The following is an 18,657-nucleotide window of genomic DNA, read 5'->3' as shown; positions in this document are numbered from 1 at the left end:
CACATTGCAGAATTGTTGCAATGTACAATATTTTGGCAGCATTTTTTCTTTGTGGAAAAAAAAATACTACATAGATGTGAAATGTACAAGAGCTTTGGAGGAAGCACATGGTCTGCTTCTTGGGCTGAAAGAAATCTCAGCCACCCTGCTTAAAAATATTAGCAATAGTATTAACAACTTCACGTAGGAATTGTACTTTGTACTACACTTCCCCTTTGTACGAGACATTTCTGTAGAATTACGATAAACTGCTTACAGGATTGAAGCCTACAGCTTCTCTGTGCAAAGGTAAGCTGTACTGTATTAATGTATTTTCAGAGATAAAATGCTTGAGCTACTTGATTTCACCCACTTTTTAAAATTAAAAAGGCTGTTTCCTTAATGGTTATTTTTATGTCTTATCCATCAACATGACCTAATCAAGGATATTGCCTCTTCTTCCAGAAAGGCAATATTAAATTAGGCATTTAATAAGTAAAAAAGCTACAGCTAAATTTTTTTATAGATATAGGAATGAGGTTAAGCATACTATAGGCTAGTTAACAAATATCAATCTCACTGCACTGCTGAAACACAACGAAGCACCTGGTATTTAATATTAACAAGCAATATTTGCTATATACTGGACCCTATCAAACCTATGAAAACCATTACAACAAATGCTCTTGGAACCTCTTCTATAACTACTAAAGGATTTATAAATTTAAATGAATTTCACATGTGTGTGTGAAAGTGTAACGAGGATATCCAATAAGATTCTCCCATATATGGAGCAGTAAGTCAACATTTCAACCTTGATGATTTCGCCCAATGCAACAAGTGCTTAAACAAATGAAGAAAGAACCTGAGAATCCTATTTGAAAGATACGTTTTTGCCAATGCTTTACTTGTCAATATTCCTCTGTTGCAACCATGTATTGCTGTATTGCAAGATACAGAATAGCACAATACAAAATGTTCATTTCCCAGAAACATTTCATTCATGTTTCAGCACTAAGTCTCCTCAACTAGCTTATCTGCACTGGGAAGGGTTTTCACTGACTACAAATCATTTCCTCTGTTTGGGTTTTGTTTTTTTCAAGTTGCATATAATCAATATGAGTATGTCTGCCACTGTTGATTAATCAGTGGACCATTTCTAGAGCTAGTGTTTACTAGAATGTTGGTGCCTGTTTAATTAACAAGACTTTAAGAGCCACAATGGATAGTTGTTAGTATCAAAGCTAAAACAGTCCCTGACCATCAGTTAAGCCTCCAGGGAGCAATTTATTATTGTCACACAGGGCTACATTTAGTTGTACAGTAATTTTAAAAATAGCATTGATACTAGCACTTATGCTGCAAACCTAAGCAAGCTTACTAAAGTTGGTCCTACTAAAATTAGTCTGTTTTGGTTCCGAGGAAATGCATTTATAATCAGACTGCAAGTCCTCATTTATGAGCAGTCAGGTCTGCTGTTCTCAGATTAAGCTCTTTTCCGGTGTGCACTGATAGCAAGATCTGCACCACCAACCCACAGCACAAAGTTTCCAAGGGCAAACAGACCAAATGTGCCAATCCAAAGCAGCAAGGCTACACGGTTTAAAACTGCAACAGGAAATCTGAATGGTTTCAGCTATGAATTAAAAGGCACTCCAACCATCTTGTGCTTTTTACTTTAATAGCCACAGCCGTAACCTGCGCTTCTCTCTCTAGAATAAGAACAGGGTACATTTTGCAATGTCAACGCTTGAAACAAAACATGGCTCACAATCTCCCACAACGTGAGCCACCTGACATCGCAATGCAAGTTTCTTAGCACAAATAGGGAATAAGGCATGCATGTCTATACATTGCATTCTCTCTTAAGAAGACCCACATAAAAAGACAGTTCCGCATTTTCAAGCTGCAATGAGGTGGAACAATGCACCGGGGGGCGGAGGGGGGAGAGAAACGCTATCGTGGTTCTTAAGTATCAAGAATGGCAACTCCAGGGAATTGCAAACTGCGAGCAGATTGCTAAATGATATGCATGTCAACGAAGCCGAAATATTGTTTAAATAGAAACGCACGTTAAAGCAACTTCCCCCCACAACTCCGGATCCTCCTGCCCACAGCGAAAAGAACTGCCTGCAGAATTAGCGGGTTTAACCGCATTGCAACTGAATGGCTGATACATCCGGTCCTGGGTCCTCCTCCTCTTCCACCACCACCAGCAGCAGGACAAATTCAAACTTCAAAGCCTCTCTGCAGTCGCTGGGCAAATATCAAGCAGCCTTCAGCCCCGCAGCGCCCACACATTCCCAGCACTTGCAACACCAACGATCTCGAGCGAAAAACCGGGGGGGGGGGCGCGCACGGGGGTACCTACGAAGAAATGCAACCGAGGTAGCGAGGGAGGAAAAAGCCACGGTGCCAAAACAATGCTTTCCCCGGGAAAGAAGCAGCGCTGCACGCCGGCCGTGCAGCCGAGAGCGACCCCTGGCAAGTTTTCCTGGCGAAGCCCAAGCTCACCGTGCAGCTTGCACGAGTTTTAAGTTACCGCAGGCAAGGCGGCTCAGCGCGAGCGTTTGCAAACGCGCCCGGGCATTGCACGCCTCCTTCCCGTGCAGCAGCCTGCGCGCAGACCTCGGGCACCTGCCCTTTCCTCTCCCCACAGGCCCAGCCCAATGCCCGGGGGAGATCCCGCCGTTCTCAAGTGTCACCGCCCTGCCCTGCCCCGACCGAAATCAGACCCCCACACTCACCCTGTTCCGCCCGGAGGGGGCGGCGGCTCCACGGTCTTCTCGGCGGCGCCAGCTCCCGCAGCTTGGCTCGCGGCGTCCGGCAGCGGCGCGTCGGGGGAGCCGGCGAGGAGGAAGCCGCGGCTGGGGGAGGACGCGGGGCTGCCGGGGGTCGAGCGCGGCTGCGCGGCCGACGGGGAAGAGGCGGCGGAGGAGGCGGCTCCCGAGAGGCAGAGGGGCAGCTCCGGGCACTCGGCGGGCTCCGGCAGCCCGTCCAGCTCCACGCTCCGCACTTTGCGCAGCTGCTTCCGCCTCCAGTCCGAGCGAGGCTCCCGAATGCCGCCGCCGCCGCCGCCCGGGTCTCTCGTCAGGAGCGCGCCGCCGCCGCCTCCAGCGCTCCCAGCCCCGCCGCTCCTCACAGACTTCGGGCTCCGGGCGGCCGGGACGGAGCAGGAAGGGGAAGCGGAGGCGGCGGCGGCGGCGGCGGCTTCCTTACTCGACGATAATCCGACCGAGGAGGAGATGCGACTCGCAGCCGCCACAGCAGCAGCCGCCGCCGCAGCAGCAGAAGCCGACCCTCCTCCTCCTCCTGCTGCCGCCGCCATTTTCTCTGGCGGCTCGCATCACATCCCACACACCACTCGCACTCCCGTCAGCCAGTCGCACCGGGCTCTCTGAGGCGCGCGCGAGCGGGCGGGGAGGGAGGGAGAGGAGAGAGAGCGAGGGAGAATGGCCCGGCCCGGCGGCCGCTGGCACGCAAGCGGCGCGGGGCTGCGCAGGCTGCGTAGCGCCGCGAGGAGCGCAGGCTGGGCGGGCCCAGGTTGAGGGGGCGGGAAGAACGGAGAGAGGAAGGAGGCGATAGGTAGGCGGCAGGGAGCGGAGAGGCGCGCCTCGCGGCCGGGCCTGCCCCTCTCTCTCAGCGCCGCCTCAGGCCGGCCAGGTACTGGCTTGGCTGTGGGAGCTCCGTGTCGGGAAAAACAAAAAACAAGCGCTGCTCCTCCTCCTCCTCCTCCTCCTCGTCCTTTTCCCACAGCCAGGCTGGCTCTGTCAGCCGCCCTGCTTTAAAACATTAGGGAAGAGGGTGCTGACTCCTGCAATCCCATTAATATATATATAATATATATAGTATTGTATAGTGTGTGTGTGTGTGTGTGTGTGTGTATTTGTTGGTATCACTCAAACGACGAGCTGTATTAGCTCTCTCTCTCTCATATCTCCTAAATATCAACATCCAGGCGTTTGTTTGTCTGTCTGTCTCTTTTAAAATAATCTTTCCATTTCCAAATGCGGAATTCCCCCACCTGCACGTGAGAAGCGGCACCTCCCATTCCATCACCTCCGGGCTCTTGCCACTCTATTCTGCTGCATGCGTTGCATTTGGCCTCACACCCTTTTCCTTTTATGGAAGTCAAGTACCACCCCAGTTAGTTTTGCTTTTCTCTTTCTTAACCACCCTTGAGGCTTGTTTATTTGTTTTGTTTTTACAAGCGAGTGGTGTATAAGTTTCATGATATAAAAATCATTCTCACAATACCTATTCAAGGATTGGACAATATTGTATCTCTCCCCCCCCCCCCGCTATTTTTTAAAAAGTTTTTGTTTTGCAGTGTTTTTTTGCTCTGGAGCTATATAGCTTGACCTTATGGGTGGTAGATATGCAGCATCATAACAGAAAAGGAGTAAGACCATTACTTACTTGGGAGTAAATGCCACTGAAATGAACACAAATTTACTGAGCAGATATGTATAGGTTTTTTCTGAGGGGTAGCCTTGTTAGTCTTTTGCAGCAAAAACAACAAAGAGTCTTGTGGCACATTAAGGACTAATAAATGTTTCATGGCATAAGCTTTCGTGGACTCAAGCCCACTTCATCAGATACATAAATGCCAACTAAGGTTTTACTTCATGCATCTGACAACATGGGCTTGAGACCATTCATGCCTTTAGACTAAGGTTACCAGATTTTTTTCAGTGAATCCAGGGACACTTTCAACTTCAATACATTTTGTATGGGGACTGATTTGTAAATCCAGGGACTGTCCCCGGGAAACAGGGATGTCTGGTAACCTTACATTAGACTAAGATAAAGGTTTATACTGCAAGGTTGCAGTCCTGTGTACATTTACTTGGGGTAAGTTCCTTGAATTCAAATAGAACTGACTTCTGAGTAAACATGCTAAACAAATGAGTCATTGTTATTCCTAATGACATGAAAGGCCCTTCGATTTTACCAAGGGTAAAAATCTTAAATATCTTCCAACAATTTTGTAATTTCTCAGCCACCATACATCAAAGGACACACACTCCTTTTAATTATTAGATTTGCATCCTTGAACTTTGCTGAGCCCACTGTCATTGACAAGTCCTGCACAAACCCATGAATAGGCAGAGTGGCATCCTGACATTGCAACTCAGCAATCATGTAATGCAACATTAGAGTGTTACGCATGCCAATCCCATTCTTAGTTTCTCTGGAATGTCATTTGATAGTCTCCTCTGCCCTTTTCTCCCATCTGCTCAGAGAAACAGTGATGAGGTGTGTGTCATTTGTCCTTAGCCTTACTGTTTGGAAAAACAAGGGACCAACCCATTTGCCTGCCACAGTCGTTCACATATTTAATAAGTGAAAAAGTTGCTCCCATGATCAGCACTGATCACTTCCAAACGACCTGTTCATTAAGCATTCATCCTGATTTGTTACACCAGGTTTGTAGGGAGGTTATGCAATGGTAACTGTTCCATGAGCATTCATTCTGATTTGTTTGCAGGAGGTTATGTGACACTATCAAGCAATATCTTACACTTTCCAGTACATTTCCCAGACGCTTTTCTTACTGTAAAAAAACCTGATATGTTTAAAAAATGGGTTCTTGCATTATAGTGCCAAATCCACTTTAAGTGTGCAACCACAATTTGCCAGAATATGATTGAACTGCACAGTAAAATAGTGACATCCTGGAAGCATCCACTGTCAACAACATGGGCAATCCAGCATCATAATGCTTCTCTGTCATTTACATGTTCCATTTGCAAATCAATGTGTCAAAACAAACTTTAAAAAAATGTGTAGGTTTCTTATTTTAGACAGCTCCTAAAGTAAGTGTAATATTTTGCAGATAAAAAAATGTGTAAACTGGAATCTTGAGGAATATATTCAACTGAGTTCCTTCCACCAAAACCTCAAATATAAAACAACTTGAAAAATAGCTTAGCTGAAATGTATAGCTTCCATTTATCTGTCTTTGAAAAATATTGATTTTGACTCTGATCAGAAATTACTCTAAAGTAATTTATCTTCCATGCAGTATAAAGCACCCTTTGAAGCTTAAGAATTTAGCTGACCATATGGAAGCAAGGGGAATTAAAAACTGATTGCTACAGGAAAATAATGGAAATCTATTTGTACAGAAGAAACAGATTTTATCTTTAAAAAAATCACTGAATCAATATAGCTACTTTATATTGTATATACTTTATATCATTATTATATCTACTTGTGTTAATACTGGTTAATTGTTGTTTGAAAAACAATATTTTTTCATGGAAATAAGGACAGAACATTACTTTATGATGGGGCCCCCAACCTTTTTGGGCCAGGGGCATATCTGGAAACCTTACACACTGTTGTGAGTATCACAAAATACCCATTTCACAAACCTAATACACTATTGTAAATATCACAATGACCTCTCCCCACATTAAATGGGGGGTGCCCTTTGCGTGGTCATGCGCAGACCCCTGCACCCTATGTGGCACCATTAGCACAGGCTTGGCTTCGCCTTTCTCAGGTGGGATACCTGGAGGTCTCCACCTACCTCAGTCAGTTGCCCAATCCCGCCTGGGGAGGCGTTGCCAAGGTGATCAGGCCAGGTAGTGGGAGGGACCACCCTGCCCACACAATAGGGGGAGACCCATCTCACAAAGCAAAACTGGTGATGCTCAGAACTCCCCCCATAAAAACTACACACACACCAAAAGAAATAAAATACAACGGCAACCACAATTAAACAATAACAAAACAAAAACCTCATTTTTTAAGAAAAGCAAGACCCTTGGCAGGCGTCAATGGGGTGTTCACAACAAATTTAGGGACTGCTGCCAAAAATGGAATATATCCAACTGAGTGTGTCTCTGCAATAATGGCATGTAGTTACTTACTTTGATGTCATTGTGCCATACATTTCTCTATTCCTGAGGATAGCAGCTAATGTGGAGCTGAGACAAGGAACCACATAAGATAACAATATAAATATATGGGGTAAATTTTACCGCATATTATAGAGGCAGGGAAAATGACACAGGTTTAATGACAGCTCTGTGTTCCTTAAGTTGTATTAATATAAATGTAACTTCCCCTTGCAAGCATTTGTACTTAAAATTCCAGCCCGTAGTTAAGCATCTTCAGCTCTAGTAAATAACTATCTGCCTTATCTCAATATTTTCCCATTTTTAAAGGAATGTGTCTTTAAAAATCACCACTGGTTCTGCATGATTTAACAATGATAATCTACATTTAAGAATTTACGATATCTTACTCCAGAATTTTAATGTAGTTATTACCATTTTGTCAAAATGAAAATAGAATGAGAATGAAAGGGTTAGATACATTTTTCATAGCCTGCTATTTAGCTTGCAGTTTTAAGCAGATGTAAATGATGGTAGGATTAACAGACTTTTATAACTCACGGAAATCTGCCTTGGAATGATTTGGCATAAAGGCTACAGTTCTGTTATATATATATATATTAAAAATACTGTATGGCACCATGGCATCAACAAAACCTTCCCATTCTTTCCCCAATACCTTGCAGGGAGGGTCCCTAAAAGATCGTGGCCATGCTGTTAATTGTCTTCTTAATGTTCCTGCCATTGTGCTCCAGTAGATCTCTGCCAAACCTTTTATTCAACTGGTTCCACCACTGCAAAAGCTGACTGGCTGCTGAGACTGAGGTGGGGTTGGGAAACACATACCAGCTTCTTCTTCTCTGATGATCACTTGTAGCTGTGTAAGATTGTCTTCCATGAACACGGTATTAACAATGAGTCCATAAGTGACTGTAGAGGCCAATTCTGGATCCACACGTCCTTCCACAGTGGGGACATACGTTTCCAGGTGGGATATCATGGTGTGGATTTGCCAAGCGTGCCTTCCTCTTAGCACGTTTCTCCCTTTTGTCCTGAGTTTGAGCGTCTTCAAAGCCTATGACATCTTTGGTAAAGGCTGTTCTCCAAGTGGAGTGCTTGCAGGCCAGTGTTTTCCAATTGTCGGTGTTTACCCTACATTTTTTAAGATTCACCTTGAGAGAGTCTTTAAACCTCTTTTGTTGACCACCAGCCACTGGCGGAAGAAGAGGAGTGCGGGGGGAGCGCACCGCCCCCAGCAGTGCGATCCCGGTAGGGTGCCATCGCGGCTGTCCCCTGCAGGTAGCATGCCCTGCCCCCAGAATGCATGCCATGCCCCTGCAGGCGGTGCACCACGCCCCAGGACACGACCCCCCCAGCAGGCGACAGCCCCGCCCCCGCCTGCTCTCCTCTCCCCGGTGCCAGAGCATGAAGCTCCGCCACTGCCACCAGCATTACTCTTTCCATTTTAAAGTTTGGAATAGAGTAGTTACTTTGGAAGATGATAATCAGGCACCTGCACAACATGACCAGTCCAACAGAGTTGAAGTTGAAGAATCATTGCTTCAACACTGGTGATCTTTGCTTCTTCCAGTACACCGACATTAGTTTGCCAGTCTTACCAAGTGATATGTAGAATTTTTTTGAGACACCATTGATGGAATCTTTCAAGGAGCTGGGGATGGCGTTTATAAGTGGTCCATGTTTCACAAGTGTACAGTAAGGTTGGTAGTACAATAGCTTTGTAAACAAGCATTTTGGTTTCCCTGCAAATGTTCTGGTCCTCAAACATTCTGCACTTCAATCAGGAGAAAGCTGCACTCAAAGTGCTCAGGCAGTGCTGGGTTTCCATAATTGTCAGCCATTATGGAAAGATAACTGCACAGGTAGGAGAAGTGATTGACACTTTCCAACATTACACCATTGAGTTGGGTTTATGGCATTGCAGAGGGGTTGTTTTCTGCCTGTTGGTGTAGCACTTTGGTTTTATGGATGTTGAGCGAAAGGCCAAGCTTTTCATAAGCTTCTGCAGAGATACTTAGGATGGTTTGGAGGTCATCCTCTGAGTGTGCACACACTACGTTATCATCAGCATACCGAAGCTTTATAACGGAAGTTATGGTAACCTTACTCTTTGCTTTCAGCACACATTTACTGAAAGGCAGAGAGACTGGAAAGAGCAACACAGAACTCCACCAATTAGAAGTGGGATGATTAACATTTATGAACCATAGATATTCAGGAAGGAAACCTTCAGACAGCACATTTCCATCCTAGCAGATGAAATTACTAGCCTGGTAGATAGCTACCTCTGTAATCCTCCTTCCTGGGCCCCATAGTGTTACTCACATGGTCTTACAGTATTACCTCAGCAGTCAGAAACCATGACATCCAAAAAATGTGCCCTGATGTCCTCTCTCCTTGGTCCTCTTACATATGGGGCGGGATTCTTGTAGATAAGTGATTCACATTTGCTGCACCAATTGTTGGGTGTTTCTGGAGGTCTGCTTGCCTTTCACCAACACCATGTCATCTTGCACATCACAAAAACAACTTTTACGGACCTAAACATTGCATTACTCTGGGACCGATTCCACAATGTGCAGAGAATTCATTCATTCTCAATGTCCTTAGTGTATTCCTAAACAATGTAGTCACAGGGGGCTCTCGGTTTCTTGATCTCCAGCTGGTTGTTTTAAACTTCAAATATAGTACCTTGGTGTAACATGAAACTTTAAACAGTTTCCAGTGTGTAACTTCCCTCTGAATTACAAGTGGCGACAACCAGGGCTGTTTGGGTAACATAAGCCTCTCGCCGGCACCCTAAGCTTGGTGTCAGGCAACATTTGGAATGTAGTGGCAGTTGTGGAGAGAAAGTTATATTCAGGAGCACACTGAGATTGCAGTACAACATACATTTACTTAGTATTAAGTCCATTGGTTTCAACAAAACCTACTGCCCTCCTGTCTTACTATGAAGTAGGATGAGACATACTGTATCTACCCAGGAAATTCTGAAGGAGTCCTGCAGTAGATGGCCACATCAAATGGAAGCCCTGGTGGTAGCGCCCAGCTAAAAACTAGTGTTGTTTTTAAGAAGAGGGAAGGGAAGTAAATCCTCACTCAAACCATTTTCCAGCTCTCTTAAAAATGATGGCTTGTGCTCAGCCTAGATGGCACTAATCATGGTCACTGTTTCAGTATTTCCAATCTATACAATTGTTTACGTAATAGTAGTTCAACAATATCTGGAAGTTTGCAAAGGCTGATCTTGAAGTATTGTTTGTGCTGACCAACATGGCAGATATGGATCAGCAAGAGATGTTATTAGCCTCTGGATGTGGGGATGCTTAGGGAAGAGGGAGAGGAGGGGTGGAGAGATGCTTGCTTGTCTTCCAGGATGCTTCCCCTTCTTTGCTACTATTGCAACCCCTTGGCAACTTCCTACATATATGCATACTAATCAGAGAATGACTGCAGCACTAAATGATACTGAATGGGTGAAGCAACCATCACACATCCAAATACCAAAGGCAGAACTTTTTTTTAAAAAACCTGACATCACCTAAAGCACAATATTTCTCAGTGCAAACAGTTCACATGTTTCACCTGCAAGTCATCAAGGGATATGGCATTGAGAAAAGCAAATGCACTTGTGAACCACCCCTACAGTGAGATCTCTGTAGTGCTTGCAATCTAAATAATAACAGGCTACAATCCCAGCAACAGTGCTTTAAGGAAGAAGGACTAAAACAGTTCTCAGAAAAAAATGTTCTTCCTCTTCTCTGTTCCTCCAGCTGCTCCCTTTTGATCCTGCTGCTGACACTGGCAAGAACAGCCCAGTGAACAAACAACCACCAATAGCAGCTGCAGCATCCACAGGACAACAAGGCAGGGAAAGCACAGACACCCAAGCAGCAGTAAACATAGAAATTAGGCCAAGTCTCAGTGGTGAGCCGCACTATGGTTGTAGGCTAAAAACCAGCTGCATAGTGCAGCAGACCTCAGCGCATATCACACACAGGACATGAAACAGCTTCTAATATTGTTTCCAGTCAAGTGACAGTTCTGCAACATTCCCCGGGCAGGGTTTTGTAAAATCAGTTAACCTTGTTTGCAAAATGTTATTTTATTTACTTACTAGATTTCTTACCCTGCCATTCACCAAATATCCCAGGTCAGGGTTACCACAATATAATTTGCAGTTCTAAATCGAACAAATAAGTTAAATTATTTTTTAAAAAAAACCCTTCTCCCAGTCAGTATGAACATTAATATATATTAGGTTACATACATTTTGCACTTAATGTGCCACTTGGTATTCTCAACAACTCTCACAATTAAATCTGGCATCCTAATTCCATACTATCACACTTAAGAAATCTACTTGATGAATTCTGGCATTGATTGGGCTAGAATCACATTCCTTGGGGCCATAAGCAGAAACAAACCTTTGTATGAAACTCACTGATGCTATTTCTACACCTAACCTGTCCCACATGATTGTTGTAAGGCTAAAAGAAACCCAACTGTTTTGAATTATTTGGGACGACAGCAGGGTGCAAATGAAACAGATAAATACATTTATAGCTCTAAATATGTGTAGAATGCTAAGAAAGTTGAATATTTTTCATCCTAACTTTCTGACTGTTCTTCATCCTAAACTTCTGATTGGCTTGAGAATCCTATATAAAATCTCAGTCTCAGGCTAGTTTTCATTTTGGGGTGGTTGTTTCTGTACTTGTTTGCTTTCTGCTCCATCTTTTGCCTGACGCATCTACCTTGACGCTAGAGCCTTGCCATGCAAAATTAGCAGCCTTCTCAGACACTGATTCCACTTTGCTACCTGACTATGGTAATCACTTCATCCCTTGAAAATAAACCTGCCAGATGGTCCCAAATGGAATCCTGGCTTTGGACCCAAACTTGGGACTGCCTCTATTCATAAATGCTATCCAGAATGACAGCATGATTTCTCTCCTAAAACTATTGAATATGTACTAAGTACCAAGGCCCACAAAACTGTCAAGGAGAATAAGTAAACCCAGCAGCAACATTAGTGCCTGCTCCATCATGCACTGTTTTCACGCCAAGACTATGTCAGTTCCCTCTTGCTTCATTGCATTAGTAGTTCAAACAGCTACCTGCAGAGATTACGGAAATGGAACCAGCAGGCTTTTTGAACAGATAAAGGCTAGAGGCAACAGCCAGAATCTTTACTGGCTGCAAGGCCAAGGCTGTCATTGCCTTTCCCCCAAATAAGGACACCATTTAAACAGCTCTTGGTTATTTAATACGAACATCATTTATAGTGAAGCTATTCCAACGCCAGCTCATTGCTTGCTCAACTGTCTACATGTTTAGATTTTGTCTTTACCAATTGAGCTCTCTTTCATATCCCAAATCTTTAGTTAGATTGTACATGCTGCAGAATTAGAGCAGGGGCAAATTATTATTCACCCTATTTTTTCATTTGGGGGTGCACTTTGGCAAGCAAAAATGACTAGTGGAAACTCGCCCCACGAAGACTTATTGGTGAGTCCAGTCAAAGGGGAACAAGGACTATGAGACCACAGGTGAGCTTGATCCAGGAAAAGGGTCAAGTGGTCAAGGCAGTGCTGAGCTGTACTTGAAGGAGGGAACTGAGAAGTCTGTCAGGTGACACCCCACCCCACTATTTCCAAACGTCCCCACAGAGCATGGAGAGCTGCTTGCTTCTGCTCCTTCCTTGCCTCTGGCTAACCATAAATAATTAGCTGGCCACCCTAAGTAAGAGCATGTATTTGAGAATTGCTACTGTCCCAAGCTTGCAAGGGAGCACCCCCTACCCCAGAAACAAACTTGCTAACTAGAAAGTACATATGCAACTGATGGTGGATGCAGTTGCATATCCAGATGGGAATTTGCAAATCCAGTTCCCATTTAATTTGCTTATTGTGTCTATTTGAAGCAGATGGGCTGTGCATGTCCGCCCAGGCCACTAGTCACATTCAACACCTTGATGTGTGTATCTAAGCAGAAAGGTTGATGCCTTCACCTTTAGCAACAAAAGCAGATCACGAACCTGTGAGAATGTATTAGTTTCCTAATGTGACACATTCACACCACAATGTGCTTGTTACATGCCTCATGCGCTTGCTTTGGTCTTGACAAATCCAACCCCTTTACCAATCTATTTAACGTTGGTATATATGGGGAGTATTCCAAGAGTCATATCTTGGTTACTTCTCTGGAGCAAACACAACAAAAGCAGTCTGTAGGTTTAACCGTAAGCTTCTACCAAAGAGATTGATCTTAAATATTTAGAAGGTCGCAAGTATGAATTCCATTGATGTCTTGCATTCAACTCTTCATGCGGAGTCCAGGAAAGTGAATTAAATATTTGCCTGTAGAGACTGAAATTTGCCACACAAGTGCATGTTGGCACTTGGCATTTTGGAACAAAGCAACTCGTCTCATTGTTCCCATGGGACAAGTGTTTTACCTGATCCTCTTCAATTAAAGAGATCTTTCCTTCATTTTAGCATTTTGGATGTCAGCCTGTGTACACATGGCATTTTATTCTAGAATCAATGGGGACTTGAGTACTTGGTTTGTTTTCTACATAGCCCACAGGCTGTCCAGATCTATTGCATTTTTATTTTTTTTTATCCCTGGAAAACACTTTATTAAGAAATTCATTTCATTCTGAAAATGAAAGCTCATTGCAGATTGATTCTGCAGGTTATACTGTAGGCTGTCCATTTGAAAGTGAATGAAAACAGATGTAGGTGGTCCTGGCACAGAGGGGTGTATCCAAATCTGCCTGATGATGCTGCTGCGGGTAGGTGCTCACTGGAAGGACAGATTGTTAAGCTGAGGCTCCAATACTTTGGCCACCTCATGAGAAGAGAAGACTCCCTGGAAAATACCCTGATGTTGGGAAAGATTGAGGGCACAAGGAGAAGGGGACAACAGAGGACGAGATGGTTGGACAGTGTTCTCGAAGCTACCAGCATGAGTTTGACCAAACTGCGGGAGGCAGTGGAAGACAGGAGTACCTGGTGTGCTCTGGTCCATGGGGTCACAAAGAGTTGGACACAACTAAACGACTAAACAACAACAACAAGGTGTATACCAAGATCACAATCACTACTTCCTTCTTCATTCACCTGGGGCATGTGCAGGGGACAAAAAAGCATGGACAACCCAATTAAGGGGAGGATTTTCAAATGCATATTGAGTAATCACCCCAGTCCTGGTGGGTGTCAGGGCCTAGAATCTATCTAGATTGACAGCAGCATGTTTACGGTGAGCATTAATTATTCCAGACTAGTGGGGAAAACTACATGTTTGTGCTACAAACTGGTTAGTGTGTATGCGGACTCCGTGTGATGAAGTGGCTAGAGCACTGGTTTTAATCTGGAAAGACCTGGCTTCAAATTCCAGCTTGGCCATTGAGCTTTCTGGATAAACTGGGACCAGTCATTCTCTCTCAGCCTAGCATTCCTGCCTGCCAGGGCTTATTGTGGCCTATTTAAAATATTACATCCCTCCTTTCAAACTAAAACAGTCATAAAGTCAAATATAACCAATTACAAACCATAAAACTATAAGAGATTAAAAGAACAGTGTATACAGCAGTAAAATGATAAAGTTAAGAAATAAAGCAGCTATAGTAAAAGTGGGCAGCAAGTGATAAAACTAAAACAATACAACATACCGAGTTATATCTAAGTTCTAAAATCAATGGACTTAAGTTGGTCTTGTCCATTAATTTCAATGGGTCTGCTCTACGTATGAATAACATTGGATATAACTTACTGTTAAAAAAAGTATGAGTGCCTAACACCCACGAGGGTAGGTGTCACATGCTCCTGGTTAGGGGCAACAAACTAGGTTGAGATACCACCACCCAAAAGAGTTGTTCTGAATATATTCTATGAATAGCCTTTCTGTGTTGTTCTGAGCTCTCTGGGGGATGTGTAATTTTCACATATTAACATAAGACTCTTTGATTGCCTTGGACAAAACAGTGGTGCATAATAATAAATTTAAAACTTTAGGGGATAAAATGGAACCCTGAGGAACCCCACATTGAACGCTCCAAGGATCTGAGGAGAACTCCCCAAGCATCAATCTCTGGAGTTGACCATCCAAGTAGGACTGGAACCACCGCAAATCATTCTATACAGGTATTCTATATTGGTCTGCAGTCTCACAGGAAGCATTTTTCCAGATTTCCCGCCCCCCTTCTACAGATAATTGGCAGTAATTTAAAATACAACAGTAATCATCTACTATAGTTCATAACTGTTAATTATTGCTATGTGAAGAGGTTGTGCAAACACACAATCATCCAACACCAAATTATATAAACCATATTGCATCACAAAATAGCAAAATCAGCAACTCAGGGCAATCTTTATCAAAGTGTAATGTAAATATACATATGTTGATTAACATGGCTCTCTCTTAGTTCCAAACCCATGTCTTCCTGGAATATTTAATTGGAGGAAAACAGCATGATCTTTAGCCATCATATTAGCATTCATCTGTGTTGAGAAATTACTAGTGAATACCAATTATTCCCAAAGTCCCACATATGTGGGGAACTACAAAGAAAAAACGGCTACTGCCTGAATTAAACAAACAAACAAACAAACAAACAAACATGGTGCTTTACTGACTCTTTAGCCAAAACAGCCCCCAGCAGAGTTCAACACAGATCTATGCAGCATTTGCAGTGTGGGAAATATAGGTTGTTAGACCTTTAAATATCCAAGTATTAAGCACTTAAAATTGTGCTGCCCAGCTTCTACCCCTCTCAGAGTAAATATACCACAACCTTGAGTAAATTTAAATGTTTTACTTACAGTAATCAAAGGTCTCACTTATGTATCATTCAACGCTACAGCAGAAACAACACAGGCAAGGTATTTCTGCTAACAAAATTCAGAATTTAGTCTCAAACATGTGGTTTAAATCTGGGACTCCAGCCTCAGATTTCTGCTCAGCTTACATGGTTCAAAAGGAAGAAGAGCGAGAGAAAGGGGAATAGGGAACAGACAATACTTCCTCCCTCCCGAAGGTGACGGGTGTAATCTAGCCATGCCTTCTCTAGAAACATACAGTTCTGTGGTCCTTAACGCCCCCTTTTTTACTAACAATTATGCACAGTTACATTTGACTGCATATAACCTTCCACAATCTGCCCCTCTGCAATCTCTACATAGCCTGTAGTTTGGGCCTAAGAAGCAACCCAATCTTAACTCTGAAATAGCAATGAAAATTTCAGTCACTACGTCCTCTTCCATTACTGTTTGGTTGACAAGCAATTTAGGACAGTTAGTATCAGAAACAATTTTTAGATCAGTATCCAAAGAATTGCATAACTAATTCCACCACACCTAGAGGTACCTGGAGCAAGTGGACGGGGTTCACCTAATGAGTCCTGTCAGTGGAAATGCAGCGCAAGGACTTTTGTTTGCACAATGGGGCTTCCACCCTCTCTCTTCCCCTCATTCAGCCCTCCCCCATCATCTCAAGGGGTGCGGAAAACAGCACATGAGGGAGAAGAGGGATTGTTCCATCTGGCATGCTGACAGAACGTTATCATTTCATGATGTTTAATTCCACCCTGTGTTTCCCATTCAGCAGCGCTCCACCAATGTTTCCAAGTTAATAAAGGCATATTCATCTACCCAAGCATTGCATATTTTGTTGCCAAGAACACATTCCTCACACCATGTCCGCTTTGAAACGGGATTTTCAAAATCACTTTGTGGTCAGCTTGTCAAAAATCCTACTGGGCATGCCTAAAGCCTTGGCCAGGCCAAAAGTATTCTGGGATAGCGGTATTATGAAAGGAAAAATCTGAGGAAATTTCAATGACATCACAAACAAGGTCAGTGCCAGTGGATGTCTTGTGGGAACTATTTTGTAATGATCACTAAAGGCAAAGGTCTTTGGAAAGACAATCTATTTTGGACACAAATGTGTCAATCCAGGGAGGATTAAGTATCAGAAAGTGACAGCAAAAATGGTACTTACATCCTAAGGAATGTATAGTAGAATGGGAAAAGTATTCAGGTCCACAATTGTTTATAGCACAGTCAAGATTGCTTCTTTCATTAAGACAAAATGGAATATGTTAACTGACCCAATCAGTTTTCAAGAACATTAAACAATACCAATACAGTCGTACCTTGGAAGCCTTGGCACTCAATTGTTTTGGCTCCTGAACGCTGCAAACCCGGAGTGAGTGTTCCAGTTTGCGAACGTTCGTTTGGAACCCGATGTCCGGCACGGCTTCCACAGCTTCTGATTGGCTGCAGGAACTTCCTGCAGCCAATCAGAAGCCGTGCCTTGATTTCTGAACACTTTGGAAGTCGAACGTGATTTCTGAACACTTTGGAAGTCGAACGGACTTCTGGAATGGATTCTGGTCAGCTTCCAAGGTACAACTGTATTATGTAATAATCTCAAAAATATTAAATGTGAGGAAAAAAGCTTACCAGTAATTGCCAGGACCACAACCCCAATATCTTGTGGAAAGGTGATGTGGACACTGGGTGTGGGGGCAAGTAGGGAGAAGTAGGATTGAAGTTTTATTAGTGCTTTGATGGAGCTGGCAAAATAGTTATGTATAGAAATGGAATGAAAGAGAGCTGTCATTGTGATAACCCACAGTCACTATATAGGCTATGTAGGGCATAGCTAATGTGAATACCAGGCTTATATACATTCTGGTTAATGACATTAATTGAAAAGTCTTCTAAAGACTTTTTTTGAGTTTTTGTCTGCACAACTAAATGCTTGGGCATTTGTGTTTTACTGGATGTTCAAAACAAAGGTCAAGCATTGGGCTGTGATCTATATTTCTGAAAAAAATGTAAAGGAGTGTAGCCTAAATAATCATCATCATTTCATTTTCTTCATACAAAGCACCAGCCTGACAACTTCTTGTAATAAAGCTAACTTCCCCCCCATTTCTTGCATTGTTTTAAATTATATGTGAAAGGTAAATAAAGGCATGTAGCTATACAGAAACACAATTTCTTGCCATCAGTGCATAGCCAGGCATATAACAAGTGGAGCTGCCAATTGATGAGGAAAAAAGCCCGCCCTGGTATGCTCTTATGTTTGATAGGCAGAAGTCAGTATGGGAAGCTTTTCACAACAGAGAAAGGAGCATTACCACCTGTGTCAGCTGAAATTAAAGGCAAAGGAGTAGAATCCAGTGAGGGGAAATGTTGTCAACTCTAAACACAAGTCTGCAATTATTCACAAATGCCCATTTGCTGTTCAGAAATCAGCATCCATTTTGCAACTTGGTGACCCATATACAGAGTAGATTGAATGTACTGAAACACTATTTCCAGTCCTAGAAGTAAGAGCCGTTATAAGTGATGGGTGCAGGGTTTTCAGATTATCTTCTTAAAGTTCATGATATTTGAAACATATTTTTTAAACAACAAAACAAAAACCCTAGCTGAAATTGGCAGTGGATGCATAAGATGAGTATGGCAGTGATAAGAACCTTCTGTGGGGATTACTGGGAGCTTGCTTTCTGTGAACAGTCAAGAGAATTTGCATGATGTGGGTGCAGCTCAAAGGGTTTTTTATTTTTATTTTAAAAAGCCATTTCTATGTTCCTTGGCTCACAGGCCTGGCTGGGAACCAAGATGGCTGCAGGCATACATGAAAACTGCCAAGGCTATGATGCCTACAAAAAGCAGTGCCAGAGGTGTGGCGGTTTTTATGGGATTATGTTTAGTGTGCATTACATTTTTAATTAGTTTAACGTTTGAATTTAGCATACACCCGTATGACCAGTGCTAGAGGCCATGTG

The 18,657-nt window shown here is 43.2% G+C and overlaps 1 protein-coding gene across 2 annotated transcripts in view; it reads right to left on the bottom strand.

Moving 5' to 3' along the window:
* The window catches only part of MAP3K1 (mitogen-activated protein kinase kinase kinase 1), a 63,719-nt gene extending 60,347 nt beyond the window's left edge, over nt 1-3,372 (bottom strand). Inside the window, exon 1 of one of the 2 annotated variants that reach the window (XM_080972258.1) lies at nt 2,727-3,372. In XM_080972258.1, coding sequence (XP_080828384.1) covers nt 2,727-3,307 — 581 coding nt within the window. In that variant the 5' untranslated portion in view covers nt 3,308-3,372. The remainder of the gene's footprint in view (nt 1-2,726) is intronic. The other variant, XM_080972257.1, reaches the window with a different exon arrangement.
* Between the last annotated feature and the right edge of the window lie 15,285 nt (nt 3,373-18,657).

This window comes from Podarcis pityusensis, assembly GCF_964106645.2.
Source record: "Podarcis pityusensis genome assembly, chromosome: 11".
Classification (NCBI taxonomy): domain Eukaryota; kingdom Metazoa; phylum Chordata; class Lepidosauria; order Squamata; family Lacertidae; genus Podarcis; species Podarcis pityusensis.
Note: the sequence above shows the minus strand (reverse complement) of the source record. Positions and strands in the feature narration are given on the sequence as shown.